The following is a 16,804-nucleotide window of genomic DNA, read 5'->3' on the forward strand; positions in this document are numbered from 1 at the left end:
CGCGCGCGTGCGTGTGCGTGTGTGAGAGAGAGGGAGATCGAGAGAGAGAGCGGGTGTGTGTGTGTGTGTGTGTGTGTGTGTGTGTCTGTGTGTGTCTGTGTGTGTGTGTGTGTGTGTGTGTGTGAGTGAGTGAGTGTGTGTGTGTGTGTGTGTGTGTGTGTGTGTGTGTGTGTGTGTGTGTGAGTGAGTGAGTGTGTGTGTGTGTGTGTGTGTGTGTGTGTGTGTGTGTGAGTGCGAGAGATCGTGTGCGTGCCTGCGCTTGCTGACATAATCATTAGTGAATAGTCCAGTATAACTATGAATATTAGGCTACTGAGTCTGGCTTTATGCCAAAATAATACTTTTAAAAAGCTGTAGCCTATTTTTCTACAATTCCTCAGCTAGCATGAGACACATTATTATCACAAATTGGAGCGTGATAATTGGAAGACGCGGGTCCACACTGAAGAAGCATTATGTCCTCCAAAATAGGGCCTAATAAGTTAATAAGTTAATACCTTTACAGTGACCTATGGTATTTTATCTCTTCTAGTATGGCAGTACAGTCCAATTAGCCTATATTCTTACAGGATGTACAGTTTTGCTGTGATAAAATTGGTCTTTTTCGTAGGTGGGCACTGACTTGAGAGTAAGCAGTCATGTGTTGTATTTACACTGCGGATGTTTCAATGTAAACGATTGATGCTGTAGCTTTACTTTATTTCATTCTGAACATTTTGAACCATTGTCCCAGTGTTGTTTTGATGGACACAGTCCGGACCACCCCTCACTGCGGTGGAGTACAGAAGGATAAATATATCTCCCCCCTCCTTTCGTTGAGTCCGCTCCATCCTGAGTGGCTGAGCCTGGCGATCACAGGCAGCTGCAGCGGCAAGCCCACTAAACAAGACGGATGAATTAGAAAACCTGCTGAAACCACCAGCCCCCCTTTCCCTTTTTTTAATTTTGCATTTTGAGGAGTGGGGCTGAAAACCCTGTCGCCCTCATCCTGACAGCGACAGTGTGAAGTGGACACAAGGTTAGTAGAACAAGTAATTTATTTTACCTTATTTGTGAATTTGCACAGGGCTCAATAATAACACACAACTATAGGCAAAGAGCCGGTGTTTTTTCTGCCAGGCTCGGCGAGTGAGTCTTGTAATGAGACAAAAGCGTTTTAATTTGTATGCAGGACGCTTGGCTGGTGGTCCTCCCTGGGCAGGGGAACATCTTGGCAGGACTTGTTAGTCCAACTCCTTTAACTTCACCAACTTGTACTGCGGCAACAGCAGCAGCACACACACTAAACCACTTTCAAGTGCCTTATTCTTCACTGGAAACTATCTTGCGGTGTTTTCCTACTGCGATGCACCATTCTTGGTCATTCCAGTCAGTGCTAATTATTCTGTGAAGTGAGTCCCCAGCGTCTCTCAGATCACATAGCACTGCAGCTGCCCTGCCGTATAGCCGACCAACTGCAAGGGCTATAATAGGAAGGAGAGGTAGGGTTGCGCAGCTGACGATGCTGATTCCGAGGAGCAGGAGCGCTGCAGTCCTATTTAAGTCCGTGCCCCGTCGCTCCTCAAGGTTTAGTAGAAAAATATCACTCCATTAAAACACATTTGTTGTGCTGATTTGTGTTGGGACGGGGGATCGCACATTCATATATGATTGTGTTTGCAAAATGTGTTTCTGTGGGCGGTGGTGACGAGGTTCTTCTGAGTAAGGAAGCTGTGTTTGCAGTGCACTGTTATGAAAAAAAAACTGGTGTGATGCATCACGCCAGGACACTCCAAGTGAGCCAAGTCAGTATAGTCCATGAGCAATGTTTATTAGCAAACACACCAGCATGCAAAATATGTGCTACAATCCCTTTAGTGTGTAATGTTTTTTATTCACATTTTGTCCAAATTTCTATTATTATTTATTAATAACTTTTTATTTTGGATGTATGAAACCTCCAAATGAAACGAATTTTCTTGAGAGATTAAAAGACTGCGCCACAAATTTCTGTTCAAGAACCCTTAAAAAATGCTTTCACATTGCACATTGACCTACCTCTATGCACATTTTATACACCCATGCACACGGTTTTTTCTGTTTTTTTGTTGCACATTGCTTTTTGCACACTGGGTTGTACTTAGGTTATTATGTTGTACTCAGATCTTATTCTGTTGTACTTAGATCTTATTCTTTGTTTATTTTTTTTTTTATTTACTTAATCTGTAATCTGTGGATACTGCTGAAAAAATCTGAATTTCCTGCGGGATGAATAAAGTATCTATCTATCTATCTATCTATCTATCTATCTATCTATCTATCTATTTTTTTGTCCTTGTACTATTTGTACTCTGTCAGTTCTAATATTGTGTAACTGATCGCTTTTCAACCCGGCAGGGTTCCTGTGAATAGAGATTCACCATGGGGATCAAGGCCGCCCTCCCCAAATATGAGCTGTATCTCTACACAGCTGTACTGTCCATGGCCTTGATTTGGGCAGGCAGTTGGATATCTGAAGCTTCAAGTGGTGAGTGGATGACACGTCAACAGATGTCAAAGGATAGTATATTATCCACAGCAAAATCAAGTGTTAATGTAGTTCCAAGAGTGTAAAAATCAGCACAGTGCCAATGTCTCTATAAATCTTCTCCCATTAGATTTAACTGATCACTTTTAGGTAGGTTTGAACAGCTCAGCCACAGCCAAATCCGCTGCATGAGAGGACAAGCAATTCAACACCTGCTGAAAAATCACATTTGAAAAATTGGCACTGGAAATTTGTTGGTGTGGCGTATCAAAATCAGACCTCATATCCTTGCAACATTACTCTGTCATTTAACCTAAAACTGCTGTAGAAGTGATTTTAGAGCAGCTTTCATCTGCTGGATTTAAAGGGAGATCCCCTAAAGAATTCCTGCATATTCCTTTTATAACAAAGGCTAATTAAAGCTGGTCCATTTAAGAGATAATGATTTTCCTAATGAAGATATCTCTCTGGTTACTGGCAGAACAATGTCCACGCTTCACATCAACACACTCAATTATTCCTAGGCCTTTCATCCTGACAAGCTGTAGTGCTTTTGCCAGTATTTTCCATATGTTCTGACAGTAAAACACTGCAGCCAGCCTCTTTGCACATTGATCTGAATGGGCTGAATGATGGATTACGTAATGTGGCGGATGGTACTGTCTGTCACAGTCAGCTCTGTCAGATTGGCCTGGCCGGGGTCATGTTGTCACTCATTATTCTGTCCTGCTCCCCCGCTGTAGCTTCACTGTCTATATCCTGAAATGGTCACTTGTGTCTGCTCTGTAGGCATTTATTATGCCAGAGGCTGCACGCTGCAGTGATACTGTGTACTGGCAATCGAAGCCTGGCTGTTTTCCCAGAAATAAGAGGCTTTCCCTGAGTGACCCTCACATTTTAATATCCTTTTTCATGGCCATTAGCGCAATCAGGCAAGCTTGTAGGAGCCGTTGTGGTATTGAGAACCTGACTACTGTAAATTGAAGCTGTTGCTGTAGTCTATATATCTGTCACAACATCACCAAGTATAATCATTTTGTTTATTTTATGCTGTGACATAATATCCTGGAAAAAAAAAAGATTAAGGCTTTGTGATTGTATTAGAGATGGTGTCTGCGAAAGTAAAATGCTTTCTGGTTAAGTATGTTATGTAATATTTGGATTTGTTGAATAGGCTGATTCTCACACCTCAAGCGCGCTATGCGAAAAATCTAACAAATACACTCAACCTGCTTGAACTGCACCTACATAACTAATTACAGCAGCTCAGAGAGATGACAGGAAGCGTCACAGCAGGTCATATAAAAAAACAATACTAAGGCTGTCTAAAACCTGAACTAACCAGCCCAAAAGCTTTACAATGTACTGCTATGAGTTGTGGAATATTAACATTTCATTGACATACACACAGTATCTGATATCTTTTATATTGACAATTTTGTAAAATTCTCCTCTGTTTAGAAAATGTAAACAGGAAGGTATTCAAAGGGAGTGTGAAACCAGGATGGCATTACTTTGGCAGGAAAATGGTACGTTGGTTCTTTATAGCATTTATCCCTTGGAGTGCCATAAACGCAGATAGCTAAGTGCTTGTTGTCTGTCAGTAATGTATCTTCCTTTGCCACAGGATGTTGCGGACTTCGAATGGGTCATGTGGTTCTCTACATTCCGCAATCATATCCTTTTTGCTCTCTGTGGTCACGTGATCTTTGCCAAGATTTTCACTCTGCTGTCTCCCAAGGTCTGTGTGTGAATGTATGACTGCGTGTGTGCATGTGTGCATATGTGTGTGTGAGAGAAAGTGAGCAGGTGATAGAGAAAATATTCCTTTTTCTGACTATGCATGTGTAACTGCATGCCTGTGTGTGTGTGTGTGTGTGTGTGTGTGTGTGTGTGTGTGTGTGTGTGTGTGTGTGTGTGTGCGCGTGCATACATGTGAATGGACACATGCTTTACTCCAGTCAAGGTTTTGCATCTTGTTTTGTTTGATGGGTAGTGTGATGTATTAATGGCAATGCAGTGGAATGGAAACTGTATAGAAGCCCTATTGCACTGTTGTACTGATGTGAACATTAGGTCTGGGGCTGCACAAATAATGAATGAATAAATAAATAAATGTGTTGAATGTTGCGGTTTCTGGACTGTTAAAGGCTCCAGTTTCTAATTGGTGAGAAACATCTTCAAGAAGTCCAAAAAGAGCAAATTTCTGCTTGACATACTGGCTCACAAATGAAGTTGAAATTTGTCATTATATTTATACATAGGGAATCTTACTTATCTCTCCTTCCATTCCCAAATGTTTTTTCTATTCTATTCTATTCTATTCTATTCTATTCTATTCTATTCTGTAATGTATTTGCACCCCTAGGCCTAACACACTTTTGATTTGATGCATGACTTGAATGGTGTTGACCTGGGTAGCGTCTGTTGAGTGTACCAATGATTCCTTTCACATATTTAAAACACTTCAATATGTTTTAAACATGTTTTCTGTCTTGTTTCATGCGTGCAATGAAGATTGGTATAGATGGATGTAAGGTAACATCAATAAATTTATGGATTTCATAACCCTTGTCATGTTTCATTTCATTTAAATCATTGATACTCTGACAGTAGATTTGTTCACGTTCATACAGTCTAATCAGCAGCCCATCCTGAATACAGCAGCATTACAGTACTAACACTTTCAACATGTACTGCATAAAATTATGGACAGCACAGCAGGACTGTCATGACATCGCACTGATGTTGGCCCGTCTGCACCCACAGCACAGATCCTTGGTCTTTGGCGTGTACGGTGGCCTGGCAGTCCTGGTCACGATGGGCTGGACCTTCATGTCCCTGGTTCTGTCACACTGCATCATAATGTACAGCGTCGCCATGGTCAAGAGGAAATGGATGTGCTTCCTGGCAGGCCTGGCCACCTTGGCCTCCATCAAGCTGGAGCCATATAAGTCCTGGCAGGTGAGCATTTCCGGTTAATATACAGTGCATCCATAGTGGTTCAGTGCACAAGGTACAACAAAACTGAGTACCTTACCTTTTAGTAGGCATGCCAACAAACTCATTAAGAGTTTATCCACCTTTTTAGAGTGACATACATTTTGCGTATAGTGTGTTCATAATATTGTCATAATAAGTAGCATCTAACTTATGGAAGTTTTGTGAGAATAGGGTCTTATATAAGAAAAATTGTACGTATTGATTCTTCGTATTGAGTGTTGTTCACACTGGTTGTTGTTCACCTGTCTCTCAGCATTAAATTAACTATAACCGCAGGATGTTATAGTCTGAATAGGGGAATAGATCCTGAACTCCTTGAGATAGATTCTTGAGATCCTCTTTATGATTGAAAGTGGTGTTTTCTGAGACTCACACTGTGGCCCCTCCTGTAGGAAGGCTTGGTGACTGGTTCTTTCGACCTGCAAGACATCCTGTTCTATGGAGGCTGTGGCTTCTCCATCATTCGCGGGATGAGCTTTGCCTTAGAGAACTGTGAGAAGAAGGATGGAAACTTCACATTTGCCGACTTGCTCAAATACAACTTCTACCTCCCCTTCTTCTTCTTTGGACCTATCATGACTTTTGACCGCTTTCATGCTCAGGTGAGCTTCAAAGATTAAACTGATTTTAAATAGAGATGCAGGCCGAATGAGTGGCAGCCTGCCGAGCAGTAGGTTGAACAGCACTGAGATTCATCACCTTTGTTTAAGCTGTCACTCACAAGTGCACATTGTAGTGCAAGGCTCACTGGCCAACTCTGCCCTCATGCCAGCTCAGTCAGTGACAAAGCTGTATATTTAAGGCCATTTCAGGATAGCTGATGTATTTACTGTATATAAGATGCTATACATAAGAATGTCAAAGTCAGTAAGTTAACAGTCCAGAAAGTCTGTTCTCTGTCCCTATAAAACACAACAACAAGAGAACAAAGCTTTTATGATCTCTATACTAAAAACATTTTTCTTCGGATCGGTGTATTTGACTTTTACAAATGCTCCATGGTTTGTCTTCTGTTGCCTTTTTATCCCGACATCCACCTCTAAAGATTTTTGGTATCTAATGGGACTGACTTGGTTAAAAATATCAGTAATACTGCTGCAACTACTGCTACTACCAGTACTACTATTAATTTTAATGATAATAGTGATCATCTTTTAATATCTGAGGACCTAGACAATATCTTTTCAAATAATACGTATGACTATGGTACAGTGTCAATATAATTTTACAAGACAGAGATGGCTTATTTCCAAAAGTGAATACTTGACCCTCTCGGCAGGTGAACAACACTAAGCTCATCCGTAAGGAGAGGGAGATGTGGAACATCACCATCCAGGCCTTGTTGCACCTGGGAGTTATTTTGATCGTGGACGTCTTTTTCCACTACCTCTACATCCTGACCATCCCCAGTGACATGAAGCTGGTCAGGCAGCTTTCTGATTGGTCCCTGGGTCAGTGAGTTATTTCTTACCGGGTTTGACTGAAATGCGTTTTTGAGGTCTAATACTGTTACTGATGTTTTTGTATTGAAGCTGCCAGTAGCGAATGTTTTATGCTGAGAGTCGATATCTTTAAAAAGGCTGCATTTTTATGAAAGAAAAAACTCTCTGATACAGCATTTAGATGATCAAGGCCAGTAAAGCTCTTCACTGAAGCACAGTTTAATGAAATGCTTTCAAGGTTATCAGCTCTTTAAGGCAGGGTGACCCAAACCAAACATTCAGTGGCAGAGGGAATTCACGGATGCATTTCTGCCTTTAAATGGAGAATTTACAACAAACACAATTTAAAAATTATTTGTATAAACCAAATGATGATGCCAGGAAGGAAAAACCATCATCTCAGAGGTGGGCAGTGTCAAAAGCGGACATCCAATATGCAATAAATTAATAAAATAATCAAGGTGCATTTGCTAAGGTGTCAAGATACCGCCAGTAAAACAACACAGTGTGAGTACAGTTGCTCCCAGGTATAAATGGGTTAAACTACATGAATATAAAAAAGGGTGCTGCTGAAAAAAGCTATGCATGCTCCACAAATGTTGCTTTGTTTCTGTGTGTATCTTTTGCAGCTGGTCTGGCCTACTCCAACCTGGTGTATGACTGGGTGAAAGCAGCGGTCATGTTTGGCGTCATCAACACTGTGTCCAGGCTGGACCACTTGGATCCTCCTCAGCCTCCTAAGTGTATCACCATGCTGTATGTCTTCGCTGAGACGTAAGTGGCAACAGGCGATCACCTTTGACCTAATATGTACCATCAGCATGACAGCTGAAGAGCTTAGAGGTGCATTAGAGTGGCAGACCTGCTCGTATCTGATGTGTCATGTAGCTTTTTGTTTGCCATTCCCTTGAAGTACTATCGAAACATTTACATGAACAACTATTGTCTTTTCTAGGCACTTTGACAGGGGCATCAATGACTGGCTGTGCAAGTGAGTATTTAAAATTTATGGCTAATTGAAAGCTTAATTGGCACAGTGGCTATGTGATTCTTCATTAAATTGATTCTGGTTTGATCATAGTTGAGCTGAACTTTTGCAGATATGTTTACGACTACATTGGAGAGAATCACGACAAGATCTTCAAGGAGCTCCTGGCAACCTTCTGCACCTTTGCTATCACCACCTTGTGGCTTGGACCCTGTGAAGTGGTGTACATCTGGTCTTTCTTCAACTGCTTTGGTCTCAACTTTGAGCTGTGGGTGGCCAAGTTCTTCTCCCTTCCTCCGTTCTCTACCATTGAGGTGGGCAACATGATGACAAAATGGTTTCACATGGATTTTCACAAGAAAGAGAACACTTTAAACCATCAGTCTATGATTTCATGTCAAATCCCTGAGCATATTTATTGGTGTCTTTTGTCTTCAGCGTGCTATGGGTGAAGCCATGTCACGAAGGATCAGGGGTGTATTCAATGCCGCCAACTTCTGGGCTATCGTCCTCTACAACGTCCTCTCTCTCAACAGCCTTGAGTTTGCCAAACTAGTCGGAAGAAGACTGATTTTCAAAGGTAGGATATTACTAGGGAAGTAAAGAAAAACTGACATGGGCAGTGGGGCCTCTGTTTAACTTCAAGTTGAACCAGATTCAAGTGCATGGAAACCACCGTACACAGAGCTCAGAGGAAACTGAATCCTATAGAGTCCCAGCAGACACAGATCATATGACCTTAGCCTACTCTGTGTTGCTTTCCTTCACATAAATTAAACAAAATCTTAACAGTGGATCACTGACAAGACCTGAGAGGCCTGTGAAAGGATTATCTCTAGCTGAACTCTGACTCTGACCTCAATACAAAGAAAACAGCATTCCTTTAAAGTCATACTTTTCTGACCTATTTTTTCCTCCTGTTCCCCTTCCCCATCCTTCTTTCCTTCATCTTCCTCTTCCCACCCTCCCACACCCCAGGTTTCCCTATGTCAAGCCTTTCGGTTCTGCTTGTGACCTACTGTGGCGTCCAGTTGGTGAAGGAACGGGAGCGAAAACAAGCACTGCTGGATGATCCAGAGCCGGTGAAGCCGGTGGATGGAGGCAAAGAAAAAGCAGAATAACCAGATAGGAAGACTGAGTTTTACAGACTTCATCTTCAGCAACCCCCCACCCCCACCCCCCATATTGTTCCATCCTCAGTCTTGCGAACTTTACTGAACCAGACGATAACAGCCAGGCAGCACCTATATTGTTCTCAAGTCTGCGTGTTTGCTTTTGTTTGTCAGAAGCAAGTTAATATTTTGAACTGTGAAATATCCTCAAGTGCACTTGCTGTAGATAATCGCCACACGTCCTTTGGCACAAACCCACTGATGGTGCATTTTGTATTTGTATTTTATCCTAACAAGAGATTGTTTAACAAAATGTAGGCCTGCCAAATATTTTTCAAAGTTAGAGCTCATATATTGAAGAAGATACAGTATTTTAATGGAACGCCTCTCCTGTACTGTGTTCTGTTCAGATGTCTCCTGTGTTTGTTTTTAATGTACCAAACATCCAAGGCAGTTTTCTTTTTTTCTTTTGTTTAAGTTAAGTTTGACGGTGTCATTTTGCCTCTTTAGATGCCTTTTGACGCCTTACATCCCCCCAAAAATCACAACTTGTAACTTTACTGAAATCTTTGTCCTTTTAAACTTGAACAGCCTCTAAATAAAGGTGCCATTTGTGCAGTGCAATGAATAGACATAGGGTGCTGTGGAGACTCCTGCCTTCCACACTGAATGTAGATGATTGTAATGTATTTGCCATACTGTTAATAAGCTGAAATGAAAGTCGTAATATATAGGAAAGTCCACTGTAAAGTCGAATAAGAAGGTACCACTTTATTAGATCACTATTTATATTTAAAAAACTGATTATAGTTCAGTCCAGCCAAAGCACTGACACCTGTCCACTATGGAAACAGAGCATGTATGCTGTACTCCACTACCATTATCTTCCATAGCAGATTAGGTGTGACATTTCTGCATATCTTTCTCCCCCCACCACCCTCTGCTCACATGATCCAGGCCGTGAGCATGGCACGATGAGTTTACTATGAAAGGCAATAGGCTCAGCAGGGAATTTGGGTCAGTGTTACCAAAATGTGCAGTCCATCCTCAGAGAAACAGGCAGTGGAAGTCCAGTATGCCATTCCCTTTTCTGCTTGAAAAGTTTCTGTTTAAAAGTGTTTAAGTTTCAGTGGTTTGACTTGACTTGACTTGAATTAAGGTTTTCGTTTAAAGTAAAATTTCTGCTCTAGGTTTTATTTGTTGCAATGTGGAGAGGAAAGAATAAAAACCTGTTGGGATGAACAAGACTGAGTCAATGTTGCTCACTTATAAACAACTTATAAACAAGATCCATGTAAGGAGATCCACATAATCTGGTAACTTTGTATAAATATATGAAGATGCTTTCATATCACCAAGTTAATGGCGACATGAAAAATGGGTTGTTTTATTTTTCTGGTAGTCAAGTTACCATCTATCACCACAAGATGGCCCAGTTTCACTGCAGAGCTCTACTTATTCTCCACTGACGATCTATGGGACTTTTTGAGGGTAAACAGTTACATTAAAAGTCTAAGGATGTGTAAATTAAAAGGCATAACTAAGCCAGCAAAACATCTATTACCATCAGTACACAGTAACGGATGAAAACATTTGTTCTTTTCTTTTAGTTACTCATCTCCACACGGAGAAGCTGAAAGTTTACATCATTTCTAAAACAAGAGTCTATACTAAGTTCAGGCAACAAGGGACATGTAAAAATGACTCATTAATCTCCTTGACATGTTTGTTACTGATGAATATGCATTTTTGGTTGACTGTTCTGTCCTCAGTGTCAGTGTACTCTCACCTATACAATCCGGGATCACATTACAGAGAAAATAAAACTTGGAAGCAGAGTGATAGAGCAAATATTTCAGCAAAGTAATAAGACCCTGACAGGATGGCCGGTGAGAGACTGTGGTGGACTTAACATGCCATCACCCTCTTGCTTAGTCATTCAGCTGTTTCTGGGGGACTACTTGGTGTAAGAGTGGACAGGCCCTCTTCCCAACCCACCAAAATGGATTCCTCAGCTTTGTGAGGGGGCCTATCTATAAATACCCCCTGACTTACAGGGTGACTGACGACCAGAGACAGCTGCAGCAGGAAGCCTACCCATCAAGCCTATCCACAGCGATCTACGTAGCACTGTGAATAGCGGCAGATCTGTTCTGTTGTAGGGAGTGAGCAGGGTGTCCCTCTTTTAAGCCTCTCCCTCCCAGGAAACCCAAACGGGTTAAGGAGACAGAACAAAATGGCCGCCTTGACCATAGACCCGATGGAGCAGCCACGGATGTACCAGCAGACCCTGCTTCAGGATGGACTCTGTGACCTTTTGGAGAACGACAAGTTTGTGGACTGTGTCCTGAAAATCAAGGACAGGGAGTTTCCCTGCCACCGACTCGTGCTTGCAGCAAGCAGCCCCTTCTTCAAGGCCATGTTTCTGTCAGACCTGGAGGAAAGCAAGAAACGGGAGATAGTCCTCAAAGATGTGGAGCCAGGCGTTATGGGGATGATCCTGCGGTACTTGTACACCTCTGACATCAACTTGACAGAACAGAACGTCCAAGATATCTTCATGGTAGCTAATATGTACCAGATCCCCTCCATCTTCTCTGTATGTGTGTCCTATCTCCAAGAGAAGCTGGTGCTGGGCAACTGCTTGGCGATCCTCAGGCTGGGGCTGCTGCTGGACTGTCCCAGGCTTGCTGTGACAGCAACAGAGTTCATCTGTGAGCGCTTCCAGGTTATAATCAGAGACCAGGACTTCCTCCAGCTTGGCTCAAGTGAATTAGCCTCCATCATCAGTTCAGATGCCCTTAATGTCGAGCGGGAAGAAGTGGTGTTTGAATCCCTAATGGACTGGGTCGCGTGTGATGAGAAAGATCGAATAAAGGACCTGCCGGAGCTGTTGCACTGTATTCGTTTCAGGCTGATGCCCCTGGATTACTTCAATGAAAAGGTGGAGCATCACAAATTCATCCGGTCCAACCAGGAGGCCAAGAAGGAGCTGGAGCTCATCAAGGATGCACACAGAGGCCGCCTCCCAAAACCCAGGAAACCCAGCAGTGGTAAAGGTGCAGAGGGGGGAAAAGAGAGTATGGTGGGGGATGATGAGGAGGGTTTTCTCCCAGCCATCCTCAACAATAACCCTCGGTTTGGGATGTTTGAGACGGACTTGATACTTATGATCAGTGACACTGGGACTGTGGCCTATGACCCGGTGGGAAACGAATGCTTTGTGGCCTCAGAGTCCACAGAAATCCCCAAGAACCATTGCAGCTTGGTGACTAAGCAGAACCAGGTGTTTGTGGCCGGAGGACTCCTCTACAATGAGGAGGACAAAGACGATCAATTCAGCTCTTACTTCCTACAGGTATTTTATCAACCCGGTGCAATCTATCAACACTGTCAGTATAACATCATAACATGAGGATAAATGACTTCATAATAATTTCCCGAATCCCATGTCCATGAGTTTTATAATTCATGTGAATCTCTTTGCTAACTCCTTGTCTTCAACTCCAGTTTGACCCAGTAAGTTCAGAATGGCTCGGGATGCCCTCGCTTCCCAACCCTCGCTGTCTGTTCGGGCTCACTGAGGCAGAGAACTCCATCTTCGTTGTGGGCGGCAAGGAGCTGAAAGAGGGAGAGCACGTCCTGGACTCAGTCATGATCTATGACAGACAGTAAGTACAGATATGACTGTGTTTATTTTACATTTTTAAACATTTTTTTAAATTTATTATACATTTTTAAAGCAAACACCCTCTCTCCGAATGAGCTATTATTGGGAAAAAGAAAACAGTCTTTCTCTTAGTACGATAACTTGGTCAGCAACGCTCATGCATGTCAGTGAACAATGAAATCGTCTCTACTATATTCACTTTGAAGTCATTACATACACATCTACAGCTATTGTAATAGATGTGTGAAACTGTATCAAAAGACTATGTGAAACTTAGATCCCTTGGCTTAGATTTTTAGATCACCAGCGATACAGAATCCTTAGTTGTGGTTATCACGGTTTCTTTCTTCTTCTCACAGGTCATTCAAATGGGGAGAGTCTGACCCTCTGCCTTATGCGGTATATGGCCACGGGACTGTATCACACAACGGGCGTGTCTATGTCATCGGAGGAAAGTCAGAGAGCAAGTATGTGGCACTTGAGATTGTTGCATGCATTATATTACCGTTGAATTAAACCACTTCCTGTAATGATGTGCATTATCCTTTTGGGATAAAACCTAAGCTTATTCATTCAACATCCATAAGTATAAAGCATCCAATCCATAAAAAGTGTCATTTTTTCCCACCCAATAAAACGTATTTAACCCAATAATTTATGTTAACTTTGTGCTATCACTGATCTTGTAACAGCTGGTGTCTCCTTCTCGTAATTGTGGATATCACATTATAGAGCAACACTGTTAATCCATACCATCTACTATCTGTATTTTTCATTTTTCATATTTATTATTTTCATCAGTATATCTTACATTTCTTACATTTCAACACTTAAACATCTCATATTCTCAGGCTACTTTATTGTATATACTTAGCCCTTATTGTCTTTAGTGTATATATTTCGCATATTTAGTCTCTATTGTATATACTTTTAATTTTAATTTTTAATTTTTTGTTTTTATTGATGATGCTGCTGTAACGTGTGAATTTCCCAGTCTGGGATCAATAAAGTATACCTACCTATCTTTCTATCTATCTATCTATCTATCTATCTATCTAATCCACCGTCTTAAATGATGTCTCACTGTTTCTATGCAGAAAGTGTATGAGGAGGGTGTGTGTCTACGACCCCACTAAGTTTGAGTGGAAGGACCTGGCACCGATGAAGACGGCCCGTTCCCTGTTTGGTGTCACGGTCCACGACGGGCAGATCTTTGTGGTGACGGGGGTCACAGACTCAGGCCTCACCAGCACCGTGGAGGTCTACGACATTGCCACCAACAAGTGAGACATTCATTTCATGTGACTGCTTTTATTTATCACAGTGTTGGAAGCATCCGTTCTGTCATGAAATGACTCATACAGACACTGAATAACAGCGACTGAGGTGTTCAGAGGTCATACACTAACTGCGGCAGTACAATGTGTCATGCAGTGATAAAGCAGCTTTTTTAAGGCCGTCATCGCTTCCTGTCTGTGTGGATGTGTGTGTGTTTGTGTGTGTGTGTGTGGATTGTTCTGTTATGCTACAGGTGGTCTGAGTTCACAGAGTTCCCTCAGGAGCGCAGTTCCCTCAGTCTGATCTCCATGGGAGGCTTCCTGTACGCTGTGGGCGGGTTTGCCATGATGCCCAGTGAAACCAGTGAGGAGCCCGTCCCAACAGAGATGACCGACATCTGGAGGTGAGGGCAGCTACTCAATACACTTGATGTGTGCTGCGACTGGCCCACCAAGCCAAAAGGTTAAGATTAGACTGGAGCTTATAAATATTTTGAGTTTAGGCACAGGTGAGATGCCGTTGCGGTTAGACAAGGGTTTAGTGTGGGTTTAATGAGAATAAGGATCTGGGAGGAACTTCCGGGTCTTGCCAGGAACACGAATGGGAAAACAAACAATGCGTGGGTGGCATCTCATTTCATGACTTACCTTCAGTTGCCATTTATGGTCTAGTGTTCATTTTTCACACGTATACTACTCAAGATATGAGGAATCTGGGGTGCTTTGTTTGTGTGTTTTTCACTCAAAAACATGTTCCCAGATTTAGATGTTGCTCCTGTAATTTTGGATGTTAAAGAATTAGGAAATCAATGAATTTCAAAGCATCAACCAACTCTGCAAAGGCTAACCTCTTCATCACACTGCACTTTCTGGACCTGATGCTGGCAATATATGCAATCATTGTATAGACTGTGCCCATACTAGTTTCCCAGGTGTATGGGTTCGTAAATGAAATTCATTTGGAAGTAAGATGGAAACTAAAAAACAAAAAACAAAAAACAAACAAACAAACAAAAAAAAACATGACTTCACTAAAATACCTTCCCACACATTACAATGGACCAATACCAGAAAATGTCACTTGATGACTTTTCACCCACAAATAACAGATGAATGAATTGTTTTGTTGTTTGGATTTTATCTTTAATGCCAAGTCACACCCTCTGTGGGAAAGAGATTAAATTCCCACTAGTACCTGTTGATGTTTCTGAGGAAGTGGCCAGGCAATGCTAATCTAAGATTTATCTTCCCGCAGATATGATGAGTCAGAGAAATGCTGGAATGGGATTTTACGAGAGATTTGCTACGCAGAGGGAGCAACTGTTCTGCCCGTCCGTCTCAATACTCTACGTCTCACCAAGTTATAGCTGTGGAGATTATGAAATAACACACATTAATTATTCAGTTCACTGTTTGTTTGTTTGGTTGGTTGGTTGGCTTTTTTGTATTTTTACTGTTCACCCCAAATATAATTGGTCTCTGCAGCCAAAAAGATTTCTGTCTTGTTGTTATGTCTCATGTTTCCCAGCAGGGGGAGACAGATACACGCTAACTCTGAATAGTAAGGAAGGTTAACTCAATATAAATGAGATTCACCAAACTTCTTGTATAAAAAGCTGAATGATTTTTGAGTACAACTTGCACATCTTTTTTTTTTTGTTTTGTTTTGTTACAATATTTCTTATGTTTTATGTATTACTTGGGAGCTTTATATGAAGTGCAAATAAAGATGATGGCTGACGGATCACTTTTCAAGAAGAAACCACACACACACGGCCTCATGACAACACAAATGTTTCATTCATTTGACGTTCTGTTCAATAACATCTTTACAGCTGATTCAATATACTGTACAGTAGTCTAAAGTGTTGCACTGTATTTACACAACATTTACATGGCAACAAATAAGGAACACTTAAATCAACATTATAGACACTATGCAAATACTAAGACCGGGGAACATACAGTAATATGCTGTAAACATTCATTTCCAGTTGACACCTGAGGACTGCAACTCATCACCTTGAAACACATAATAAAACCTATTCTTCAACCATATGTACAGTTTCACCATATACAACATTTATGCATGACATTTCGTCTGAGGTACTTTCAGTTCCTATGTACACTTGTACACGAAAGGGGAAAAATATAAAGTAAACATTATACTCCATTATGCTCCAATTTTGTGACTCCAACACAAAACCTGACACTGTCACTGCTGGTAAATATTGGGAATATCTGGAAATATCTTGTCTGGTGGCAGTAAATATTTCAACTCTGGAAAACAACACTGTACACACACACACACACACAGAGAGAGAGAGAGAGAGAGAGAGAGAGAGAGAGAGAGAGAGAGAGAGAGAGAGAGGGAGGTAACAACCATCATGCAGATTGTCATTTAGCTTGATGAATCATATTACACCACAATATGGTACAGTAATTTATATATATATATTCAGTTTGAGAATATATATTTATATACAGTAGTGATAGTTTTAGAATAGAGGAGATAACCAACAATGTTAGTTATGCAAACAACAACAACTGTGGAAGCTAATCACTGACACCACATTCATAATTCACTGAACTTTGGAACCAAAGAATGAGCGTTTTGTGGACTAATAACTGAATACATCTGGTGCATTAGTTGCACGGACACTAAAAATGAGTGTCTGCTGAGCGATCATGCACTCAGAAACAACTAAAAGCCTCTGTAATCTGAGATAAAGTTGACAAGCGAGGGCTTTAGCCTCTCCTCTGGAATGTTATCCGGCAGTAATTCAGCCGAGTGTATGCCCCGTAT

At 41.5% G+C, this 16,804-nt stretch overlaps 2 protein-coding genes across 2 annotated transcripts; both read left to right on the plus strand.

Annotated features, from left to right (window-relative positions):
* The first annotated feature begins 720 nt into the window (after positions 1 to 720).
* On the plus strand, positions 721 to 10,293 carry hhatla (hedgehog acyltransferase like, a). Its single transcript, XM_030073688.1, has 13 exons — positions 721 to 1,018; positions 2,377 to 2,506; positions 3,968 to 4,035; positions 4,134 to 4,247; positions 5,024 to 5,044; positions 5,276 to 5,470; positions 5,902 to 6,111; positions 6,789 to 6,960; positions 7,581 to 7,725; positions 7,907 to 7,942; positions 8,052 to 8,253; positions 8,378 to 8,519; positions 8,918 to 10,293. Exons 2-13 carry the CDS (start codon positions 2,401 to 2,403, stop codon positions 9,058 to 9,060), a joined length of 1,554 nt encoding a protein of 517 aa, XP_029929548.1. The 5' UTR covers positions 721 to 1,018; positions 2,377 to 2,400; the 3' UTR covers positions 9,061 to 10,293.
* Positions 10,294 to 11,287: 994 nt separating this feature from the next.
* Positions 11,288 to 15,407, plus strand: LOC115375319 (kelch-like protein 40a). The gene is made up of 6 exons (XM_030074736.1): positions 11,288 to 12,409; positions 12,562 to 12,722; positions 13,081 to 13,188; positions 13,819 to 14,004; positions 14,253 to 14,402; positions 15,254 to 15,407. The coding sequence occupies exons 1-6, from the start codon at positions 11,288 to 11,290 to the stop codon at positions 15,363 to 15,365; spliced, it is 1,839 nt and encodes a 612-aa protein (XP_029930596.1). The 3' UTR covers positions 15,366 to 15,407.
* The last annotated feature ends 1,397 nt before the right edge of the window (positions 15,408 to 16,804 follow it).

This window comes from Myripristis murdjan, chromosome 17 (genome assembly GCF_902150065.1).
Source record: "Myripristis murdjan chromosome 17, fMyrMur1.1, whole genome shotgun sequence".
NCBI lineage: Eukaryota > Metazoa > Chordata > Actinopteri > Holocentriformes > Holocentridae > Myripristis > Myripristis murdjan.